Source organism: Malurus melanocephalus, unplaced genomic scaffold (assembly GCF_030028575.1).
Source record: "Malurus melanocephalus ecotype Western Australia unplaced genomic scaffold, MMel_1.1 scaffold_14, whole genome shotgun sequence".
Classification (NCBI taxonomy): domain Eukaryota; kingdom Metazoa; phylum Chordata; class Aves; order Passeriformes; family Maluridae; genus Malurus; species Malurus melanocephalus.
In genome coordinates this window covers 618,708-638,739 of record NW_026623246.1, presented here as the reverse complement: position 1 = coordinate 638,739, position 20,032 = coordinate 618,708, and the positions used below count along the sequence as shown (strand labels likewise).

Genomic DNA, 20,032 nt, shown 5'->3' with positions numbered 1-20,032 from the left:
TTTAGTGGTACCACACCCCAAAGTATGTTGTTTTTCTGCAGTGACCAAATCATTAAAACAACTAAAAAAGCTCCCTTGTTGCAGTGTGCTTAGATGGCATGCAGTAACACTTCAAAGCAGAGGAGGACTTACCTATTAATATTCTAAGCCTGCACAAACCAATTCAGAAAGTTTAAAGGGCTGATGATATTTTTGGTGGGGAATGTTAACAGGGAAATGAAATGACATTACTGCAAACTTTGGTTAAAATATGAACTGATGGAGCTTCATTGCTATATATCAGGTGATGGCAGATCTAAGTAAATAGTCTTGACATAGGCACCTAGATTTTGGATATAAAATACATGTTTGTAATGCACATTTGCAGATGGGGTTAAAAGTAAACATGGAGCCTTCTGTCAGATACAGGGGAAACCCCATGGCTACACTGATCCTTTTTCAAACAAAAAATTCATGTTGTTGTGGAACAACTACCATTCTGTGATTAAAYAGGGCCTACAARATGTGCAGTAGTCCTATCTTGCTGCTTGGGATGATGTATTTGCCATGCTGTAGTGTGGGGGGATGCATTTCCTCAGTTCAGATTCACATCCAGGGCTTAGAGTTGCTTTTGATTTGGCAGTATGTAATCTTACAGAATTGGGAAAATGAGAAATTGTGAGAAGGTAGGCTTGAACATTCTTTCTGCTGAGACTGATGCTGTCAGTCTGTGACAAGATGCATGTGTATCCCCTTTCTGCCTGCTCCCACTTGCTTGTGTTTGCTGGTTAGTTGCTGACYACAGTTGCATGGTTTCTAAATTACAGTGAACTAGAATGACTTCAGCACAATCTTATCATTACTTAAAARGATAACGCAAAACACCACTCACTGTAAGTTGCCATGTGTCAGCTTCATCAAGGTAATTGCATGTGCATTTATCCATGAGAAATGAAAGCTGTGAATCACCTTATCTTAAAGACAAGTTTAAGGACAARGTTGTAATGAAATAAGTTTGTGGTAATTGCTCCAGTATTTGCTTTATTATGTGGCTACATAATAATTCTGTAATACAAGTGCATTAAAGACTGAGTTGATGTTGCATCTCAGTAAATGTAGTGTATCTTCTGTGAAAGAACACCATTAAGAGGCTTGATTCAGTAGTTACAAGTGAATATTTAAGCTATTCAGCATATTTCAGTCTTAATGTGATGCACTGATAGGTCAAAAATGAGYTCAGTAGGGGGCATACTGTACCCTTCATCAGAAATAGAAGTGTATTATGCATGTTCGTGAAGGTTCAAAGATGTAAATTTTTTACATATGTGAGACAAATAATAACACAGTTTTTAATTTATTGATAAGAAATAAGGTATCATAAAATAAAAKACATGGTTTAAATAGAAATTATTTTGTTTAAAATCCTAGCTGTTGGACCTTTGTGGTCATGATTTAATTGCAGATATAAATAAATAAATTTCTTTTCTTTCATCTGTACTCATAACTTTATTTCTTCAGATAGTTTAACCATATGCAGTTGCATTATCAAGGAAACAAAAGCATGATTTTTGAAAGTGATTAAATGAGGTGTAATTTCTGTTAGGGAAGGAGTGTACATAAACATGTGCTTGTTGCCATATATCCCTAAATAAAATCCTCTTTCATTTGACAGGATTTGTTTTTAGCGACTCTGAATCAACTGCATTAGAACAATTTGAAGGTGGCCCTTGTGCAGTGATAGCACCTGTGCAGGTAAGACACCTTCATTACAGGAACGGTTTAAAATTAGTGAGCCCAAAATTTGTTCTTTATATATTTGGAGCTAAAACAAATATGAAAAAAAAAAAAAGCAGATCAGTTGTATTTTGATTTCATTAGAGTGTGGAGGAGGCAAATCTCTGTAAAAGGCAGAGATGGGCATGGGCTGATTTAGAACTAAAATTTTCAGGCACGCATTTGTTTGAGGAAATGCAGCAGGCTTATCCAAGCAGAAGTAATTTCAAAATCAGGAMTGCGTTATAAAGGGGATGAGGAAAAGATGAGATAAAAATTTAATCATAATCCTTTCACATCTGTTGAATTCCCTGTCTTTAATGGCAGTATCTGTGTCACAATGTCTCCTTTTTTGTGTATGATAAATATTTGAAGTATTGATACTAATACCAATACAGAGTATTGAGTAACTCTGCATTAAAAATATTTGAAGTAGTTGATTTTCAAAACTAGCAAAGTTTGCTATGTACTAAAAGGGGAAAAATTATACTTTTCAAGTCCTAATCAAAATATTTGAAATATGCTAGGTGAATATATTTTATTCTTGGTAACATGCTTAGGATTTCACTTGTGCTTAGGATTTCACTTGTGCTTGAGATATGCTCAACCAGCTGTGGTTGAGACTTTTTTGTTTTCTTACATTCTTGTATGTTGCAGGCTGTGCATGCTCTCTGCTGTTTCAGGGCAGTTCTGACTGCTGGGTGGATTTAGAACCTATAAGCTGGATGTGTGGTACTGGAGCAGTTTGTTTTAAGTGTGACTGCTCTTCATTCTAAAAGGAGCACCTTGTAGAGACAGGCAGGCTTTGAGTCATGGACCAGATTACTTTTTCTGGTAACCTGCTCTTGACTCCTCTTAAACACAGATCAAATTCTGCAGGTATGTCTTAGTCTGATTGGAGGCCTTGTCCACTGATAAGGGGACATACTTAAATTGTGTAGCAGAGTGAATGTGTCCATGAACTGGAAGRTGACTGGGTCAGACAACTGATACTGCGGTATTGTTTGCTTTTCCTGTGTGTATAGTGTCATAAAACCTCTGCCATTGTAAATGCTGATCCCACCAAAAGACCTGTACCACAGAAGAAGCACCATTTGTTTAAGTGGCAAGCAGTCAATAAAAAACTATTTTATTATGAATTGYGCTCCATAGCATGGCTCTCTCTAGTTCTCTGGTCTTAAAACCAGATGCAGAATGTCTGSTCTTTGACGTTAGAATTACAAGTTTTTTATCGGGGTATTAGAGAGAGTAAAGARTAGGACCAGCCAGCTCTTTAAAGGCACTGCCAAGTCTTCAACAAATGTAGACAAATGTTTTTTTCAGATGATATGTAGTTAAACTTCCTTGAAATTAAGTAATGAAAGCATATTTAGAAGTGAATTGAGTTCCATCTAGGGAAGGAACAATCTTGCAGTGCCTGCTGCTGCTGTGAATTACTAGAAGAGTGTGCAGAAAATCTGTAATGGGAGAACAGGGTRAGCATGTCAGGGAAGCAGTGAAAGTTGAACGAGCTGTTTTTAAGGTGCTGTGAATACCTGAAATGGCATCTAATAGAATAATTAGAAAACCCAAGACTCTGCTTCATTGTTCCTTCTCTGTAACTTAGGGCATTTTTTTGTTAATTGCAGCATTAGTGTTGGTGATAAAGCAGGACTATGGAGATGGATAGGATTTCTTTAACCTAATCTATAGGTTATGATTTACAATGGTTAAAAGAGGTGGGCTTGTCTTAGTGACTAGAGATGTCTTTTACTACTGATCAGTTATACTGAAAAATATTTGTGCCTCCATTCCTTCAGTCCTGTGAGTCTGGGGATGTATGTATCTATATGTGCTATGTGTATTTGCAGTGTACTTGAGTTTCAAATTCAGTGTTGAATGTAGTTATGAGTGCCACCTTTGTAGCTGGTTCAATGGAGAAAAGTCAGTAAACAGGGCAGGCTCAGAGTGTTGTACTGAATTATGAGCAGCTTGAAACTCTTCTAACAACATGCAAAAATGCTTTGCTGTAGAGCTTGTGACATAAAGTTGGTGCTGTCTTGTATTTTAATATTATTTTATTTGTTGATAACAAAGGCATTCCTTTTGAAGAGGCTTTTTACCAGTGAAAAGTCTACTTGGAGAGACTGTCCAGGTACTGAGACCTGTTTTTTTCTCCCTCATTATTTCTCCATTTTATTTATTTGTTAAGCATGTCTTAGTTCAAAGAATTTAAAATATTTTACACTTTCTTTTTGTTTATGTTTGCTTCCATACCATATGTAAACTACATGCTTTGGAACTTGTATTTGTGAGGTCTAAGCTTGTCCGTAATACTTACGTGTTTTATAAATACTTAATTGGAATCTGTTARTAGGAAAGAGAATGAGTTAGAAATCCTATAAAACCATGTTTTTCTAAAAACAGGTTTATAATCTTTGGTCAAGTATAGTCAAAGAGCAATTAACAGTAATTAATGAGATGAAAGTCATAATTATATTGACAGCATTAATGTACAAAAAAGATACTAGTAGCTTATATGTGACAGTGGTTATCAGCAATTAAACTCACGTAATTCCTGATCTTTCAGAAGAGGAGCAGAAGAACCTTCTCTGTCATACATTATGTGATATTTTGGAAATGGCTTGCTCTGATAATTCTGAGTCATACTGTCTGGCAACATGGATAAGAGGAAAAACAACTGAAGAAACTGCTAGTATTTCTGAAAGTCCTGCAGAATCCAGTCGTCGAGAGGAACAACCTTGTAAGATGTATTTCTGCGATAAGTTACCCATTACTTAGTAAAGTATTACATAGTTTCTGAGGGACCACTGCTTTTTAATTAATTTACAGATGAGGATTTTGCAATCCTCATCTGATTCTGTTAGMAAAAGGCAGATTTTTGTCTGTTGTAATTAGAGACATTGATCCTTTTTGTTGAAAGGAATGTGCTGTCTGTCACTGGAGTTCTAGCATACATGTGTCTTAGAATTTCAGCGATTTCCATAACCTTCAATTTTATTTTGTAATTTATTGGGACCTGATATCTCTGTAATTTTGAAACATCTACATGCTTCTTAACATTGGAAGACTACTTTTAACATGTCACTTGTTGCTTTAGAAATTTTTGTAGGAAATTCTCCAATGCTTTATTTGTTCTAAAATATTCTGGATCCCCTGTTATGGAGAAGTAGCCTTTTTCCATTTTTYTTGGTTCTGCGATACCAAACAGTCTAAATTGCCTTCTAGTAAATTATCTGAATTTTTTTGTAGGTTACAATTTTTCAGTTRCCTGCTTTTTGCAAATCTCTTGATTTCTTCATTAGTTAAGTGACATCAAGGATCCAGGGAACATCATCTGTTGCACTAAGATGAGGTATCCAGTCATATCTAACTACTGCAGAGCCAGTGACGTGGCAAGTTTTTCTGTGTGCATATGAACAGAGTTGTAGTTATTCATTTTTTAATGGGAGAGATCTAATGTGCTAAAAGATAAAGCTTCTTTTTCTTTTAGTTTTTGTTTGTAATKTGTCCCTTAAGAAGTGAAAAACTCTTCACATGAGAACATGTTGCTTATAGAGGTGCATCCTTTGATGCAAATTCATCAGTTTGTGGCATAACTACAAAGTAAAAATTGTACAAATGGATTTATATATGCGCAGCTTGTTATAGCAATTTGTAGTGCTGGAGCTCTTTGTTACAAGTCATTTTCTTCTGCTTCTAGCAAGTGCTCCATGTTCTTTAGAAGACTCAAACAATTATAATTAAAATGTTATTTAATTGAAAAAACAGAAGGTCAGCACATAAGAGTTCCAAAGTGAGCATTTTTTAAGTGAGAAAAGATACTATACAGAAAGTTGTATCTGCTACTTCTCTGTAAAAAAAATAAAACAACTCCCTTTGCAAGATAAGGCAGTTGTAACTCTGAAATTCCTGATTTCTATGCGTTTTTCACTTGTCTCTTGCTAATGATATGAAGTTTCCTTTGAAGAGAAAGAGAAGCAGAGCCTAGTTATCTACAGGATCTTACTGTCCTGTTTTTTAATGTATTGCCTTATTCCAAAGGACTTGTAACTGTAGAAAATGTTCAACAGTCTTTTTAAACACACACTCAATAATTGCTCTCAACACTGATGCTTATGAACTARTCCATTCCATTACATAACTACATTTTTCATGTTTCTGTACAAGTCTTCAAGTTCTGCCTGACTTGTCCTTAATAACATGGCATGTCCTTAAGGAAGGTGAGGATGTATTTATTGTGTACAGAGGGCTTGTGTCATGGGCAATCTCTTTCATTGTTTCTATTGTACATTCCCTGCTAGACAYTGAATGCACCTCTCATATGTACAGTATTTTGCTTTCTGTGTATAATGCAACATACAATGCACATTTAAGATATGTTAGTTAGGTTTGGGCTTTTTCCGCTTCCTCTGTCTTGCTATTTAACTGTAAACTATCTTCTTAACCTGGTTAGGGGTGGGACAAAGATGTTGAGAAAAAGATACCATGAGTAATGCAGAGCTGTGTAACTGCTAGTGCAAAKGAATAAATTTATTTATTGGCTGCTGTACTCAATAAAAATAGAAACTAGCATTGTCATAGTTGATAGGATTTAAGAGATGAGTTGGGTGAGCGGGGACCATTACAGATCCAATTCCATATGGCAGGCTATTTGGGAATTGAATATGGGGATATATTTGTAATAAAACTAGGCAATATGATTAGACACAACATGATAGAGTTAAATAGATAATAGATAATTTGATAGATAATTTTAAAGTGTTTCTATACAATTGTATTTCTCATRCATCTCATGTTCTCTTGCTGTTCATTCTTTTTCATTCCACTAAGCACTGTCTTTATTTAGCGTTGTTTGGGTTATGTATAGCTCTACTTCTCTTTAGAATTTCTACTTCTTTCCCTTTATTTCAAATAGTAATTCTCTTAGCATTTAGCTCTGTTCTTTAGTAACAGAATGAAACTGCSTATCATCCTGCTGTGTGAACAAAAGGTGGATTCAGGCACACTTACTGAATGCAATAGCATTTTTCATCTGCTTTTGTGGTGTATACCAGTGACTTGTTGGCCATGCATTGGCTTTAGCAGTGCAAGTTCCCAGTTCAAAGATTGCTTTATATGAGTTAGTACTTCTAACTTTCTGCTTACCAAAACATGTGCTCTTCAAGCAAGGTTAGTTTCTGCAGCATTTTCTGCAATTTAGATTGTTTCATATTTTGTAAAAATGTCKTAAAAATACATTCTTTTAACATTCTTTAACTTTTAGGTCTTGGTAACCTAGTTTAAGCGATTCCTTGYAGTTATTCAAATGACAAAAACTAAAATTCTTAAAACTGCTGCTGCTGTGTATGTGTAGTAGAAAATGAAAGTATTCTGTTGCTTGAGAAACAGTTGTATTTGCATATAGGGCAAATCAAGTGCATCTTTCAAAATAATATCGGAATGGGCATAAAAAGCCTTTCTGGTGGGAAGAATTGATCAGTACTATTAGCCCTAATGGCTTCAGATATTAACCAAATTTTATTCAGTCAAATTCAGTATCTGGGTGATCAGACATGGTTTAAATATTCAGCATAAAGTTGCATATATCAGAAGGCACATCTGTCTGTTTCGTGTATCGTTCTACTAGCAGAAAGATACAGAAAAGAAAAAAGAAAGGTATAAAGCCTRTGTTGAACTTGGGAAGACACTAATGCTGTATTTTTTTATGTCTTGGATGCAACACTAATTTGAAAGGCTGTTTCTCCATTATTGAAAGAAAACAATGAGAACTTATTTAAAAACAGAATGTSTAACAGTGTGTCGAATAATTCTACTTTTTTGTTTGTTGTAAATAAGCATTAAAGAGAAAAAACCCAACTAAATTTCAGTAACAGAACTGTATATTCGAAGAAAAAATACAGCTTACCTACACTGATGAAATTATCCAAATAATCATGCTTGCTGTTCTAGGAAATTGTACTTCTTGTTGTCCTGCAAAATTATTCTATAATGTGCATATGCTTGGTGACTTTTGTGACAGCCACATTTTGCACAAAATCAGCAGCTTAGTATTTGACAAATATTTCCATGACTACACACTCCAGTGGCTTTGTGCTTTTAATAGATTGATTAGTCCAAATAGAAATGTTCTTTCTAATTTGTATGGTGGAATCTTAATGTTGCAGTTAATTAGTTTATACTAATCAGTTACATTTAAATGTCAAGGGAGGATTAAAAMTATAATTAGAGCTTGAAAGTATACTGGCTTGCTGTGTGTATCTTGTGTCATTTTTTTGCCATGTGTAGTGCTGAAAAGTGTCTCTTGTGTATAGCTGCCTTGGCTGTCGAAGAGCTTGGCTTTGAGCGATTTCATGCATTAATTCAGTAAGTAATATGTTGGAACATTTAAAATACAGTATTTTGAAGTTACACTAATATTCACAGGGCTGAAAGGATATGCTAAGGAACTTTTTGTGTGTTACCCATCAGGTTAAACTTGGATTTCAAGTTTTGTTTTGGGGGTTTTGGKGGTTTTTTCTTRYATTTTAACCATTWAAAATGGAATATTATTTTGAACATWAATATTAGGCTTTAAAATARAACTGAAGCAATGTAATGTGTAAAATTGGCAAGATGGTTTGTGCATTTCAAGTATATGAACACAGCTAATCAAGATTCATATTTAAGTTGCAGATGTTAATCCTCAATATTTATACAATGTCATCTAGTATTTTTCCTGATTTGAGATATCATAAGAAACATTTATTAAAATGTTTCATATGCCCGACTGTTTTTTGTTTCATACTTTAAATACTGTTCTTGTTGGGGGTGTAAACACAGAGCTCACAGTGCTAGTGAGTTTATATTTAAAGGTAACAGCCTTTTATTTTCACAGTGAACAGTTGGCTAAATATTACACAAATCAATACCCCAAAGAGGTAAAAAAGAGCAGCAGAATTCCAGAAAATACCTGAGATGGAAAATGTTGCTAATGAGAATTGAAATGACCACAGCTTGTTTTATCAGTAGTAATTATAGGGGTTTTTTTAAGCCCATTGTCTTATAGAGAAATAAGAAAGAGGAGAATAAAAAAAATTTGTAACCTATTCTGATCAAAATTTCCTGCCCTACCCTTTCCCCTCCTCACCCCCTCAATCTCTGGACTTGTGGTACCCACTTAATTTTTTTCTCTCTTTTTCACTGGGAGTGAATGCTCTGGCATTTGCCTTTAGACATCAGATGRATTTCAGAACTGGCTTTGCCTTGCATACCTTGTTGCATTTGTACTCTACTGATGAAGAAAGGATGTTTAAAAATTAAGYATTAGCCAGAATAAACCCATCTATGGATACACTTTTGTAGATATTTGTTTACTTTTTTAAACAAAGCTTACTAAAAGTGTGCAAGAAATCAGAAAGAAAATAATATACCTGTTTGTGTAAGATAAGCAGAGACTCAAAAAAACTAATGCTTGTGTCCTGAAAYGCAGTGTTTAGCTCTAACTGTCCCAAGAAATTGAAAGTGTATTGTTTCACTGGAAAATTGATTAATTTCTTCTTTTCCTCAGTTTTTATTTCAGTTTTTTTTCTTTTTAAATGTATGATCATATGGTGTTACCTTATCATCCAGGCAGTCACCATATTATGCAACCAGATAGTGTCCCAGATGTTAATGTACCACTGTTCAGTGTTTTGAGCAATTTGTTTATTCCAGAGCTAGAGTTTAACAAAGTCCAATTCTTATGGGAAATCTAATAATTTCTTCAAAAGCCTGGAAGATAGTCTTATCYGGTGAAGTAGAAGCTTTTTTCCTCCATTGTTTATGGGCCGAATATCTTTAAGAACACTCTCTAATCCAGATGTTATTTTGGTGGCATACACTCTATTTGCAATTTCACTAACAGTGTTTTATGGAATACAGTAGTGGTGCAAGCCACTCAGTTCTTTCATACATGCATGTAACTTTATGGTTAGTGTTTGCATATAAAAATTGTTCATTTTTGCATTTTGCTCTGGCATTATTTATCATTTTCAGATGGGTAAATACTAATGACTCTGTGGCAGTTTTAGTAACTCCAGAAGAGCTGCTGTGTCATTCTGTATATTAACACCAGATCTGTTCTACTTTGACATTTTCATGTTAGGTGTTAGTAGTTCTTGGTTGTGCTTTGTGACACTATTCTGATGCTTCATCTAAATACATACTGCTTTTCTGTTTTTGTTATTGTTTTTTGTCTTTAGCAAACGAGCATTCAAAAGCTTCCCTGAACTGAAGGATGCAGTTTGGGATCAACATTCAGCGTGGACAAATAGATTTGGAGTATTGCTCTTTCTATATTCTGTAATACTGACAAAGGTTTGTGTGTTGCTTGATTTATTTTGTGGGTGGTTTTTATTTCTTTGTTAAGAGAAAAGTTTGATCATGTAACCCTTTTTCTGTAAAAGGTGAACTATAAAAGGTGATCGAAGTCAAGTCCAGATAAATGGATTAAATGGTATCTTCATTTATGTTGCAGTACAGTACAGTTCCAGCCTAAAAATTTGAAAGGCTCAGACCTTTGATTTTTTTTTTGTTTTGGTTTGTCTTTTTTAATCTGGGAGGCTTACAYATTTTGAAAACATCCTTCCTTACAAGATGTTTGAAAATACCTTCCTTTGAAGAGAAGGCAGCCTGTTTAGTTACCAATTCATGTAAAAACATCAGCCTCCCATCGTTTTACTGTTGCATTCTGTTGTTGTRTAAATGTTGTAATTCATTCCTTAAGATGGCAAAAACGTTTGTAATATTTCTGCAGGGTATTGAAAACATCAAAAATGAAATTGAAGATGCATCTGAGCCATTGATAGATCCTGTTTATGGTCATGGAAGGTAAGCTGCAAAATAGGTTTTCTACCACTTAGATACATGGGCTGATTTTTTATGTTTTATGTAACTGATCAGTCTTTTAGGAAATTACTGACATTAGAAGAAACATTCAGTTATAAGTAAAATAAGTAAAAATAACACTTGAAAGTTTTTCACTGCTCACTCCATTTAGCTCATAAGTTCTGAGGAAATGCTTCTGTTCTTGCTGAATTTTCAGAAGAATAATTCTCAAACTCMGGGCTACATTTCTATATCAAGTTTGTGTTTGAAAGAGTTGAGATGATAATTAGTGTTGCTGAACTACAAATACACGCTAGTTAATGGAAAATAGTTACAAAATGTCTGTTTGGCTGTGTAAGTAATACTGTATTCTTTTAATGTGCTACAGATATTAACTTTTTCAAAATAAATTGTACGTCCCTGTTAATTTCTTATGTCTTACATAATTTCTTTCTGTTATATAGCCAGAGTTTGATTAATCTGCTGTTGACRGGACATGCTGTTTCTAACGTGTGGGATGGAGACAGAGAATGTTCAGGAATGAGTAAGTTGATTCTAGTTTATCCTTGTTCATAGTTTTTACATACTCTGCAATGCTGACCTATAGATTCAGAATATGTTCCATTTCTGTTTTGATAGTCTCTTTGTTTACTGCCCTTTAAGTAGACCTCAAATGGAAATAAAACATCCTTGCACAAAATCGCTGATGTTAGGAGGATTGTCAGCTACAAGTTGAATGTAGGATTTACCTGATGACCTAGATGATTGAAGGAAGTGCCGTTCCTGCAGTTTGGGAAATTTGAAGACAGGGCCACTATTCAGAACAGCCACATCAATCTAGAGAAATGGACTGACAGTAACCTCCTGAAATTCACCGAAGTCCTATGCCCAGGATGGAAGAAGCCCATGCAGCATCACAGGGCAGCACTGGCTGGCTGGGAGACAGCTTTGTAGGAATGGACCCAAGGCCCCTGTGGGCAGTGAGCTGCTCTCAGTCATCTGTGTGTCCTTCTGGCAGAGAAGGGCAGCTGCATCATGGACTGTGCTGGAGGGTAGTCAGCARCTGGAGAGAAATRGTAGTTCTTTTCCTCTATCTGGCAMTTRATGGACGAYSTCTGGAGTAGTGGGTCCAGTTTTGGRCTCCCCAGTGTAGGARAGACATTGACATAATGGAGTGAGTTCGGTGGAGGTTCACCAAGATGATAAGGGGGTTTTATGTTTTTTGCATTTTATGTTACAGATAGAGATGATATGAAAGCAGGAACAGTTTGAATTGTGGAAATGTTCACATCTTCTCTTCCACTGCTACAAAGTCCATCTCGGGTTCTTAATGTTTCTTAAAATTATTTTCCATCATCTAAGACAGCACTGAACATACTTACTTGAATTGAGGTTCAAGACAGATCCATGCCAGACGTGAACCAAAATGCTTTGGTTTGACAATGAACTAGGAGTGTAATATCCTTTGAGACATCTTAGACTTGCACTTGTTATGATTCCATGCAGCCTATACTTTCAGACTTAGGGAATGTCATTTGGATATTGTATYTAACTTTTCTGACATGTTGTCATTTATCCCCCATTTTTATAACTGAAATTTGTTTCCATTAGCCTTCCAGTTTTTATATGTATGTTCTCTTCAGTATTTTTAATTTTAGCTTTTTCATTATGATTCATCAGTCTGAATTTTTTTTTTTTTTTGATCGATCAATCAATCTGAATTGGTCTTGCAGCTCTCCTTTACATTAAGATAATTTGCTGTTCTGAAATTCATTATATTGGTTTTGAAAACTGAGTTCATTCTGAGTTCATTCAAGCTGAATTTGCCTTTCAGATTATCTTCCTGGTAGGCCTCATATCTTAATTATTCAAGATGGAATTTTTTTTCTTTTCTGAGAATGCTGAGCTTGCTTTAGACATAGTAATAGTCCACATTCTCGGTCAGGTGCCCTAAGAACTTAGAATCAGAGCGGTCACGGAGTCAGTCTCTTTTTGCGGGGAATGGAGGAACGGAAAATGATCTTTAGTACCTCTTAAGGATCTGCTATTCTGTGTCCTGTTAGTTTTTGTGACCAGTCAAGTAATTGGACTTTACTATTGGGAGCCCTCCATTTTCTTGAAGACCTTGGATAATTATTGTCAAAACTTGCCTATTCACTGTCTTAAGTCTATAATCATATTTGTTAGCAAGTGATATGTGTAGTCTAGCAAAAAGATAAAGAAGAGCCTGTTCATGACTTCTTAGTCAAGACTGAATTTTGGATGCATTGTCAAATTTCTTTTATCTAAAAATCCTTTTTGTCATCTTTTCTTCTTCGATTATATTTCTTAGATTCTGTTTGTAACCTTCAGCTTCTTTCCTGTCAAGGATTATGAGCTTTTCATGTAGAAGGGTTGCAGGTGTCAAAATAACAAGGATTGAATRCAGTTTGTTGAGAAGCTGTCTAAAGTCACTTTACCTCCTATTCACGTGATTATRTAAGCAGCTTTTAATTAATAAGTAAATTGTTAAAATTACTTAAAAGCCATTTAAATTTTAGTAGTGACAAAAGAACATACGGAATTGTAAACTTCAGGAATTACCAGGTGTTTGCAGATTTTACTCATAGCACTGACTTTCACTGTGTTGTGTGTTTTCCAAATAGGGTAGAAGTAATTAACTGGAATTGTTCTGGGCCACTTGTAGTAAAAATGGGAGTGAAATGATAATCTCTTTGCTTATCTRTGTTCTCCTTTAAACCTTTCTTTGTATTCTAACTTCTCTTGCCACACTATCCACAGTGGGGAGATATGGRGAGGTAATATTTTTTTATACTGCTTTTTTAGGACTGTTGTTCCTACATGCTCTGTAGCAACTTCCTTGAATATAGCTAATGCTGGAATTGCTTTTCCTCACATAGTGCCAGGGATTTTTGGGATTGGTGTGGACGCTGGGTGGCGCTGTGCCGATGCGGTTGGTAACAGAAATKTGTTCAGAAATTTGAGTACTTTGCAAAAGTGCTTTACGCAGCAAGAGAAATTAGCTTTGTGACAAAAGACATAAATATTAATTTTATTAGTTTCTCTTTGGTGTTATCAGATGTGTTTCAGTCATCTTTTCTCTTTGTTGGATGAGTATATTCACAGAAAAATTTTGATTTAGTGCAGCTACTCTTCTTCTGTTTCTTTGTAAATCATCTGAGAGTGATTTTTGCTTTTGTGTCACTCTTCTCTGCTGGCCAATTCTGAAGGAGGCATGGCTAGACCAGTGACTACAAGCTGAAGTTAACTTAGGAGCTTCCAGATACACAATTTATGTAGCTTGACTAYTAACTATTCATAATATTCACACTGCATGGCTACTGTTGTAGCCAGAATCCCAGCTGTCTCTAGTTATCAGTCAGGGAAACAAAGTACTTAATCAGAGAATTATTTTGAATAATTTTCTGAACAGTAAATAGTATTTACATGTGATGTTATTCTGTGTCCAAGCGTTGGCTGCTACATCTGAAGCCATTGTTTCACAGACTGAAATTTACATTTATTTTTGTTAATGGTTTTTGAGAAATATGTGATGTGTAAAATTACATCTTCAACGTACTGTTGCTTACTTCTGCCACTGGTTTCCATCATTGCACATATAAATGTGCTATTTATGTCCATTAGCTATTCCCTAGTTTGCAGGATTCTTCACTAGTTTTTAGGTTTTTTTTAATTGGGCTATTGAGCTCTCCCTCACCACAAAGAAAGAATGTATTGTCTCAATGTATGGCAATTTACAGCAACTCACCTGTAAATCAGTGAGATAAGGCATTTTGCAAAGGATAATCTATGCACCCTATAATATATTAATTCCAAGGAAGTTTGAAGATAATCTATGAAAGCACATTTTCTGATCAAAGAATTCTACACTGCTAAGAGCCTTTTAATATGTATCACTGACACTCAGACACAAAGATGGTGAACAAGCTCATGTTTGTAAGTTTTTTTGGGTTTTATTTTCAGAATTGGATGTATGCGGACTTCAGCTTAGCAGTAGAGGGACAAGTCAAACCATGACTGTAATAACTGTTGTGCACTGTTGCAAAATTTAGTGAGGGAAACTTGAAGTTGGTGAAGGAAGTATGGCATTTCTGGTGCTGTGAGTTACAATGAAATGCAGAGTTGAGCTCTGCAAATTCAGAAATCTTTTACATTTAGAATGGTTTCTTTACTTGCTGTGGTCCTGAGGCTTTAGCCCATGGGTAAAGATGTCTGTTTTATGCTGTTGTACATGAATGAATGATGTTAAAAATTATATTAAGACTTAGTGCTTTAGAGGGAATTTTAAAATATGGAAGTAAACATTTACTGAAAAAAAAGGAAATAGTGATCTTAAATTGATTATGGTGTGTATTTCCAGATGTGTTGCTCTTGTTAGACAATGTTTGGGGATCTAGCAGAGCTGTTTCAAGCAGACAGTACTTGGAACTCTTGAGATGATTTATATGAAAGCGCAGAGATTTTTCCAAATCCATGTCATTACTTTTGAAGCTTGAATTTTGAAGTGCTTTCTCAATCTGTRTTAGAGAACCTCAAGTAAGGCTCTTCCAGTCAGTACTGCATACATATTTTGGCTATTCCTGTGTGTGTTTGAAAGTTCTGTGATACATAAGTGGAAGTCAGCATTGAAAATCTAATTTGTTTTTCTGCTAACAAAACTATTATTTGCAAAATTGTGTTTTATTATTCAGAATGTGAAATAATTAAGATAAATATGGCCAATATCTTCTTCTCTAAGAAGAACAGAGGGAGAGAGGAGGAAACATTTCTATATGCATATATATGGGATTTTCTCCTCTTCAAGATAGTTTTTTTTCTTAGATTTTTCTAAGAATAATTATGGTGTAAGTTGCAAGTACTTCATCTACTCCTAAATCAAATAGTTTTTGAAAAYAGGCTTTCAACAGGAAGCTTGTAAAACCATGAGTCTGGATCTTATTTTAGATAGAGAGAAACGAATTAATCTTTACCTTTTTTGACTGTACCTTGATTATTTGCCCTTGTTACTAAAACTGCATAACTTAAAATTGTTGTTACTTGACCAGTTTTGAAAGTAAGAAAAAATGGTTTAAAATAGGACTTGCAGATTTTTCTCGTATAAATTTTGTGTTTTGTTTTGAATAGAACTTCTTGGCATACACAAACAGGCAACAGTAGGCTTTTTGACATTGATGGAATCTCTGAGATATTGTAAGGTAAGCTGTTTCCTATGTAATTTAAAAGTTTTCTTTCACTAAGATGTTGTGGGCTTTTTTAGCGGTATTGATGAAAAACTTTACTGTGTACAATTGGAGATCCTAAAGAACTTTCAAATMATGTCCAAATTCAATCTGAGACTAATATATTAAAGACATATATGATAAAATTGTTAAATGCACCTTATTGAGTAAATGTTRTTTGATGCTATTTAAATCATGAAGTTATTACACCAATTGCTAGTTAGAAGCTTACGTTTTTAGTGAAATAAATCTTAATGGAAGTTATGTAGATGGTTGTAAAACTGTGAAGTCTCGAAGTGGCTTGCTGTTGTGACTTTTGCAGTTTTATTGATCTCTTCTTATGCCATCACTATCTTCCATTTAAAATAAATATACRTAAGTAAAAATGAACTATTAAGCAAAGGTATTCTAAATATAATACATTCAAAATTTGAAAGMTATTCTATGTATTTATCTCTGAATATTTGAAAGTTGCTGATGCACACCTTAGTCCATATTATTTCTTCCTGTTGTGGCAGAGTTTCTTGATTTCAGGTTTTTATTCGAGAATTTTTTTTGCTTTACTGACACAGTTTAACTTCAGCCAGCAACCAAGTCCTACATACCTACTCACTTGCTTTCCCAGCAGCAGGTTCAGAGAGAGAATTAGAAGGTTTGAGGCTGGAAAGTCCATGGGTTGAGATAAAGGCAGTTAATAGRGAAAACAAAAGCTGCACCCACAAGTAAAGCAAAACAAGGAATTAATTACTGCTTCCCATGGGCAGGCAGGTATTCAGCCATCTCCAGGAGAGCAGAGCCCCATCATATCTAACAGTTACTTGGGAAAACAAACACTGTCACTCCAAACATCCCATCCAAACATCCTTCTTTCTTCCCACTTTATATCCTGAGCATGATGCCATATGGTCTGGAATGTCCCTTTAGTCACTTTGAGTCACCTGTCCCAGCTGTGTTTCCTCTTAACCTCCCATGCACCCTCAGCTCCCTTGCCAGTGTGGCAGTACGAAAAGCAGAAAAGGCTTTGTGTAAGCTCTGCTCAGCATCAACAAAATGTTYAGCACAAATCTAAAGCACAGCCCTATACTTGCCACTGTGGAGAAAATGAACTCTACCCCATTCCTTAAATCACTTCTTAAATCCATACAATTTATGCCATGCTCTGGTCCCATACTATTTGTTAAAACCTCCTTGCCACCCTTGGATATAAAATATAGGTGTCATTCCCTTAATCTGATCACCCCGCTAAATGTCCTTGCAATGTCCACAAAACGTCCTTTGAGTTCATTCAGTCCATGTCTTTGGGCTCCATCTCTTCTGGTGGTCACTCAGGATAGGAGGGGGTTGCTGTGTGGAGTCAGATCAGGTCACAGCTGCAYTGCAGCTGCTTCTTTGAAGGTTTCGCCTCCACTGGTTCAGTGGTTCCTGTTACAGTAATTCCTGTAACATGCAACTCAAATCATGGCTTACAACAAATTAAAGATAYYGATTGCAAGCTCCACTGCTTGGACYTTTTGGGCCAGGTTACCTGGTTTAAAATTGCAATCAACTCCTCTGCTGGTTCCCAGCCTGGCTACAAAAAGGAGCTCCTTCTCTAGCCCACCATTAGAATAGTCCATAACCCATGGGCTGCAAGGGAAAAAGCTGTTTCACCATGGTCCTCACTGCCRGCTGCAAGGGAATTTGTCCCATGGGGGKCAGTCCTCCCTGAACTTAYCAGTGYGGGTCCCCTGTGGGGTCATAGGTCCTGGCTGTTTTACAAGGACAACATTTGAAACAGCATTAATACTCTTTAATTCCCAAAGCTTTTTAGTTGTTCTTTGTTTTCTTTTCAATCTCTATTGAATTCCTTTAGCTTAGCTCAGAGTTAAAGAGGATAATGTAGCTGGCAGAATGTTGGTGTATTGACTGTAACTGGCTGTCTCTCATTTGTTACATAAATGTCAATTCTGAATTAATTAGTCCAAAACCAGCTAATAAATAAAGTGGATTTTTACCTCATTTAGCATGTGATTATGGTATTGTTAGGCTCAGGAGTACTTGTGTGCAAATTAGACACTTATGTCATTTTATTGAACATTTTATATCAGTGGAGTCCCAATTATTCTGAAAACAAACTGAATTTTCATTAATTTGGTCACTAACTAGATGACTTTTCTGGATTTGCTTTGTGTTTCTGATTTTRTTGTATCTTTTTAGGTTGGCTCCTATTTGAAATCTCCAAAATTTCCCATTTGGATACTTGGCAGTGAAACGCATCTCACAGTCTTCTTTGCCAAGGTATGTTAGATGTGGTTTTGGTAACCTCAGGCAGATAAACACCACATAAATTCAAAGTTTGGTTCTTGCTACAATGGAAGTTTTTTGTGGCTTGAATGTAAAAACGTAGTCACCAGACATTTAATTAAGCCTTCCCTTGAAGGCAGAGTTGTTTACGTACTTTAGCAATATCTTACGAATTTCAGTGAAGTCTTTCATTTTTAGCTTAAAATATTGGGCTGGGGGTAGTTTATACTTTGGAATACCAGGCTTGGGTTAAGTACTGTCTTAAATTTCTATAGTGCAAGACARAGTAGTTTCATCTCCCTGACAGTACTTCCATAATTTTTAACCTATAGTTGGTTGTTCTAGATTAAAAATAGATCTCAGRACTGTTGCAATAATTCTTTATATATTCTGTCAGGTGCCTACTGTATTCTGTGAAACATAAATGCTTTTGGGAGGACTTTCAGTTTAAAATCTTAAAACAGATTTTCCAAGGAGACAGAATTTTCTGTTTCTTTAGTTAAAGATTGTAAGCTGTTTTCTGTCGATTTTATTTTTATAGGACACTTGTTTCTCATTAAAAATTTTATTGAAAGTTTGAGTGGTACCTACCAGTATGTTTATTGGTACTTATTGGAAGTTAACTTCATTGTACCTAATGTCTTAATAACGACTTAGAATTTCAGTTACAAATCTTGAAAATAAATACTAGAACATATGACAAAGATGAGGCTGTAGATTTTCAAGCTGTTCAATTTCCTTAAGTAAAATTTTTACCTAAGCTTTAAAAAGACAGCACAAATGCTAAGATTTTTCTTACTAAAAAAACAAACCCCCACAATATATTGCAAGTTTATGTGTAGTAGTATTTATTTACCTTTAAACTTAATTTTTTWAAATCCTTTAAATTAATTAGCCAATGTTACATATTGAATATTTTTTTGCAAATTTTGAATCCCTAATGCCTAATGAATATTCTTCCCTACTCCATGGAGCAGAAAAATTTGTATTCCCCTTTGGATGTTTGTTTTCTGCTTTACCCTCTCCCCAGTCTTTCCTAATAAAGCTTTTTTATTTCAGTTTTGAAATTTTATCCACAGTTTTTCTGAATGATGCCATCAAAGTCAGTACCCTGTCATGTAGATAGTAGTCTGATGCAAATAGATATAATCACTCTGTTAATGCCAGTCTAGTGTTCCTATCACAATTTTGTTACAGCTAATGTTTAGTGTCTACAGAGACCATGTCCAGGCAGAAGTCCACTTCTAATGCTCTTTCTTTTAAGATGTCGAARGCTGTTTCCTGTGTTTAGAGTAACTAGGTATCAATAGCTGGTGTTTCCAATTGGTTCTCCTTTCTTCACTGAACTTCACTTAGGCTGTGGAAAACTTTAGCTTGTGATTAATAAAAAGCAGAATAAAGAATTGACTTGGTCTTTGGCAAAGAGTTTCCTAGATTTTATTTTGGTTGTTGTTGATAATATTAAGCAACACAGGAGCCAAAGGTGTGTCAAAGCTCTTACACATGACTAATCTTGCCCTTTCTAAAGTAGCAGTTGTTGAGCATTTCAGGTGCAGCAGAGATGTCAGCTACAGTGGAAATACAAATTGTGTTCACAAACCATTATTGTATCGATWGAAACTCCCTGCCAAAAACTACAGGACAAAAGTTGAATTCATTGCCAATAGTTAAGCAGCAAGTTGTTAAAATAGCAYGTGTAGTTGTGTAGAAGGTGTTTGATACTGAGGAGCTTCTAGTTTGATGGTGAGTTTGAGAGAGAAATTTTCAGAATGGAAAGAGAAAAATGAACCAAAAGCAGTGCAGATTAAGTTAAAAAAGCCAAGTACATTTTAATTCTTTCAAGCTGCATATATCATACAGGAGCATAAAGCCTTTTTTTTTGTAAATAGAATAATGTTAGGCAATTATTA

At 35.2% G+C, this 20,032-nt stretch overlaps 1 protein-coding gene across 1 annotated transcript in view; it reads left to right on the top strand.

The window, feature by feature from the left end:
• MINDY3 (MINDY lysine 48 deubiquitinase 3) overlaps positions 1-20,032 on the top strand; it is a 49,496-nt gene that overhangs the window by 5,253 nt on the left and 24,211 nt on the right. Inside the window, exons 2-10 of the mRNA XM_057383279.1 lie at positions 1,652-1,731; positions 3,829-3,886; positions 4,322-4,495; positions 8,067-8,118; positions 9,975-10,089; positions 10,529-10,602; positions 11,064-11,143; positions 15,745-15,815; positions 18,036-18,116. Of these exons, the coding sequence (XP_057239262.1) occupies positions 1,652-1,731; positions 3,829-3,886; positions 4,322-4,495; positions 8,067-8,118; positions 9,975-10,089; positions 10,529-10,602; positions 11,064-11,143; positions 15,745-15,815; positions 18,036-18,116 (785 nt within the window). The remainder of the gene's footprint in view (positions 1-1,651; positions 1,732-3,828; positions 3,887-4,321; positions 4,496-8,066; positions 8,119-9,974; positions 10,090-10,528; positions 10,603-11,063; positions 11,144-15,744; positions 15,816-18,035; positions 18,117-20,032) is intronic.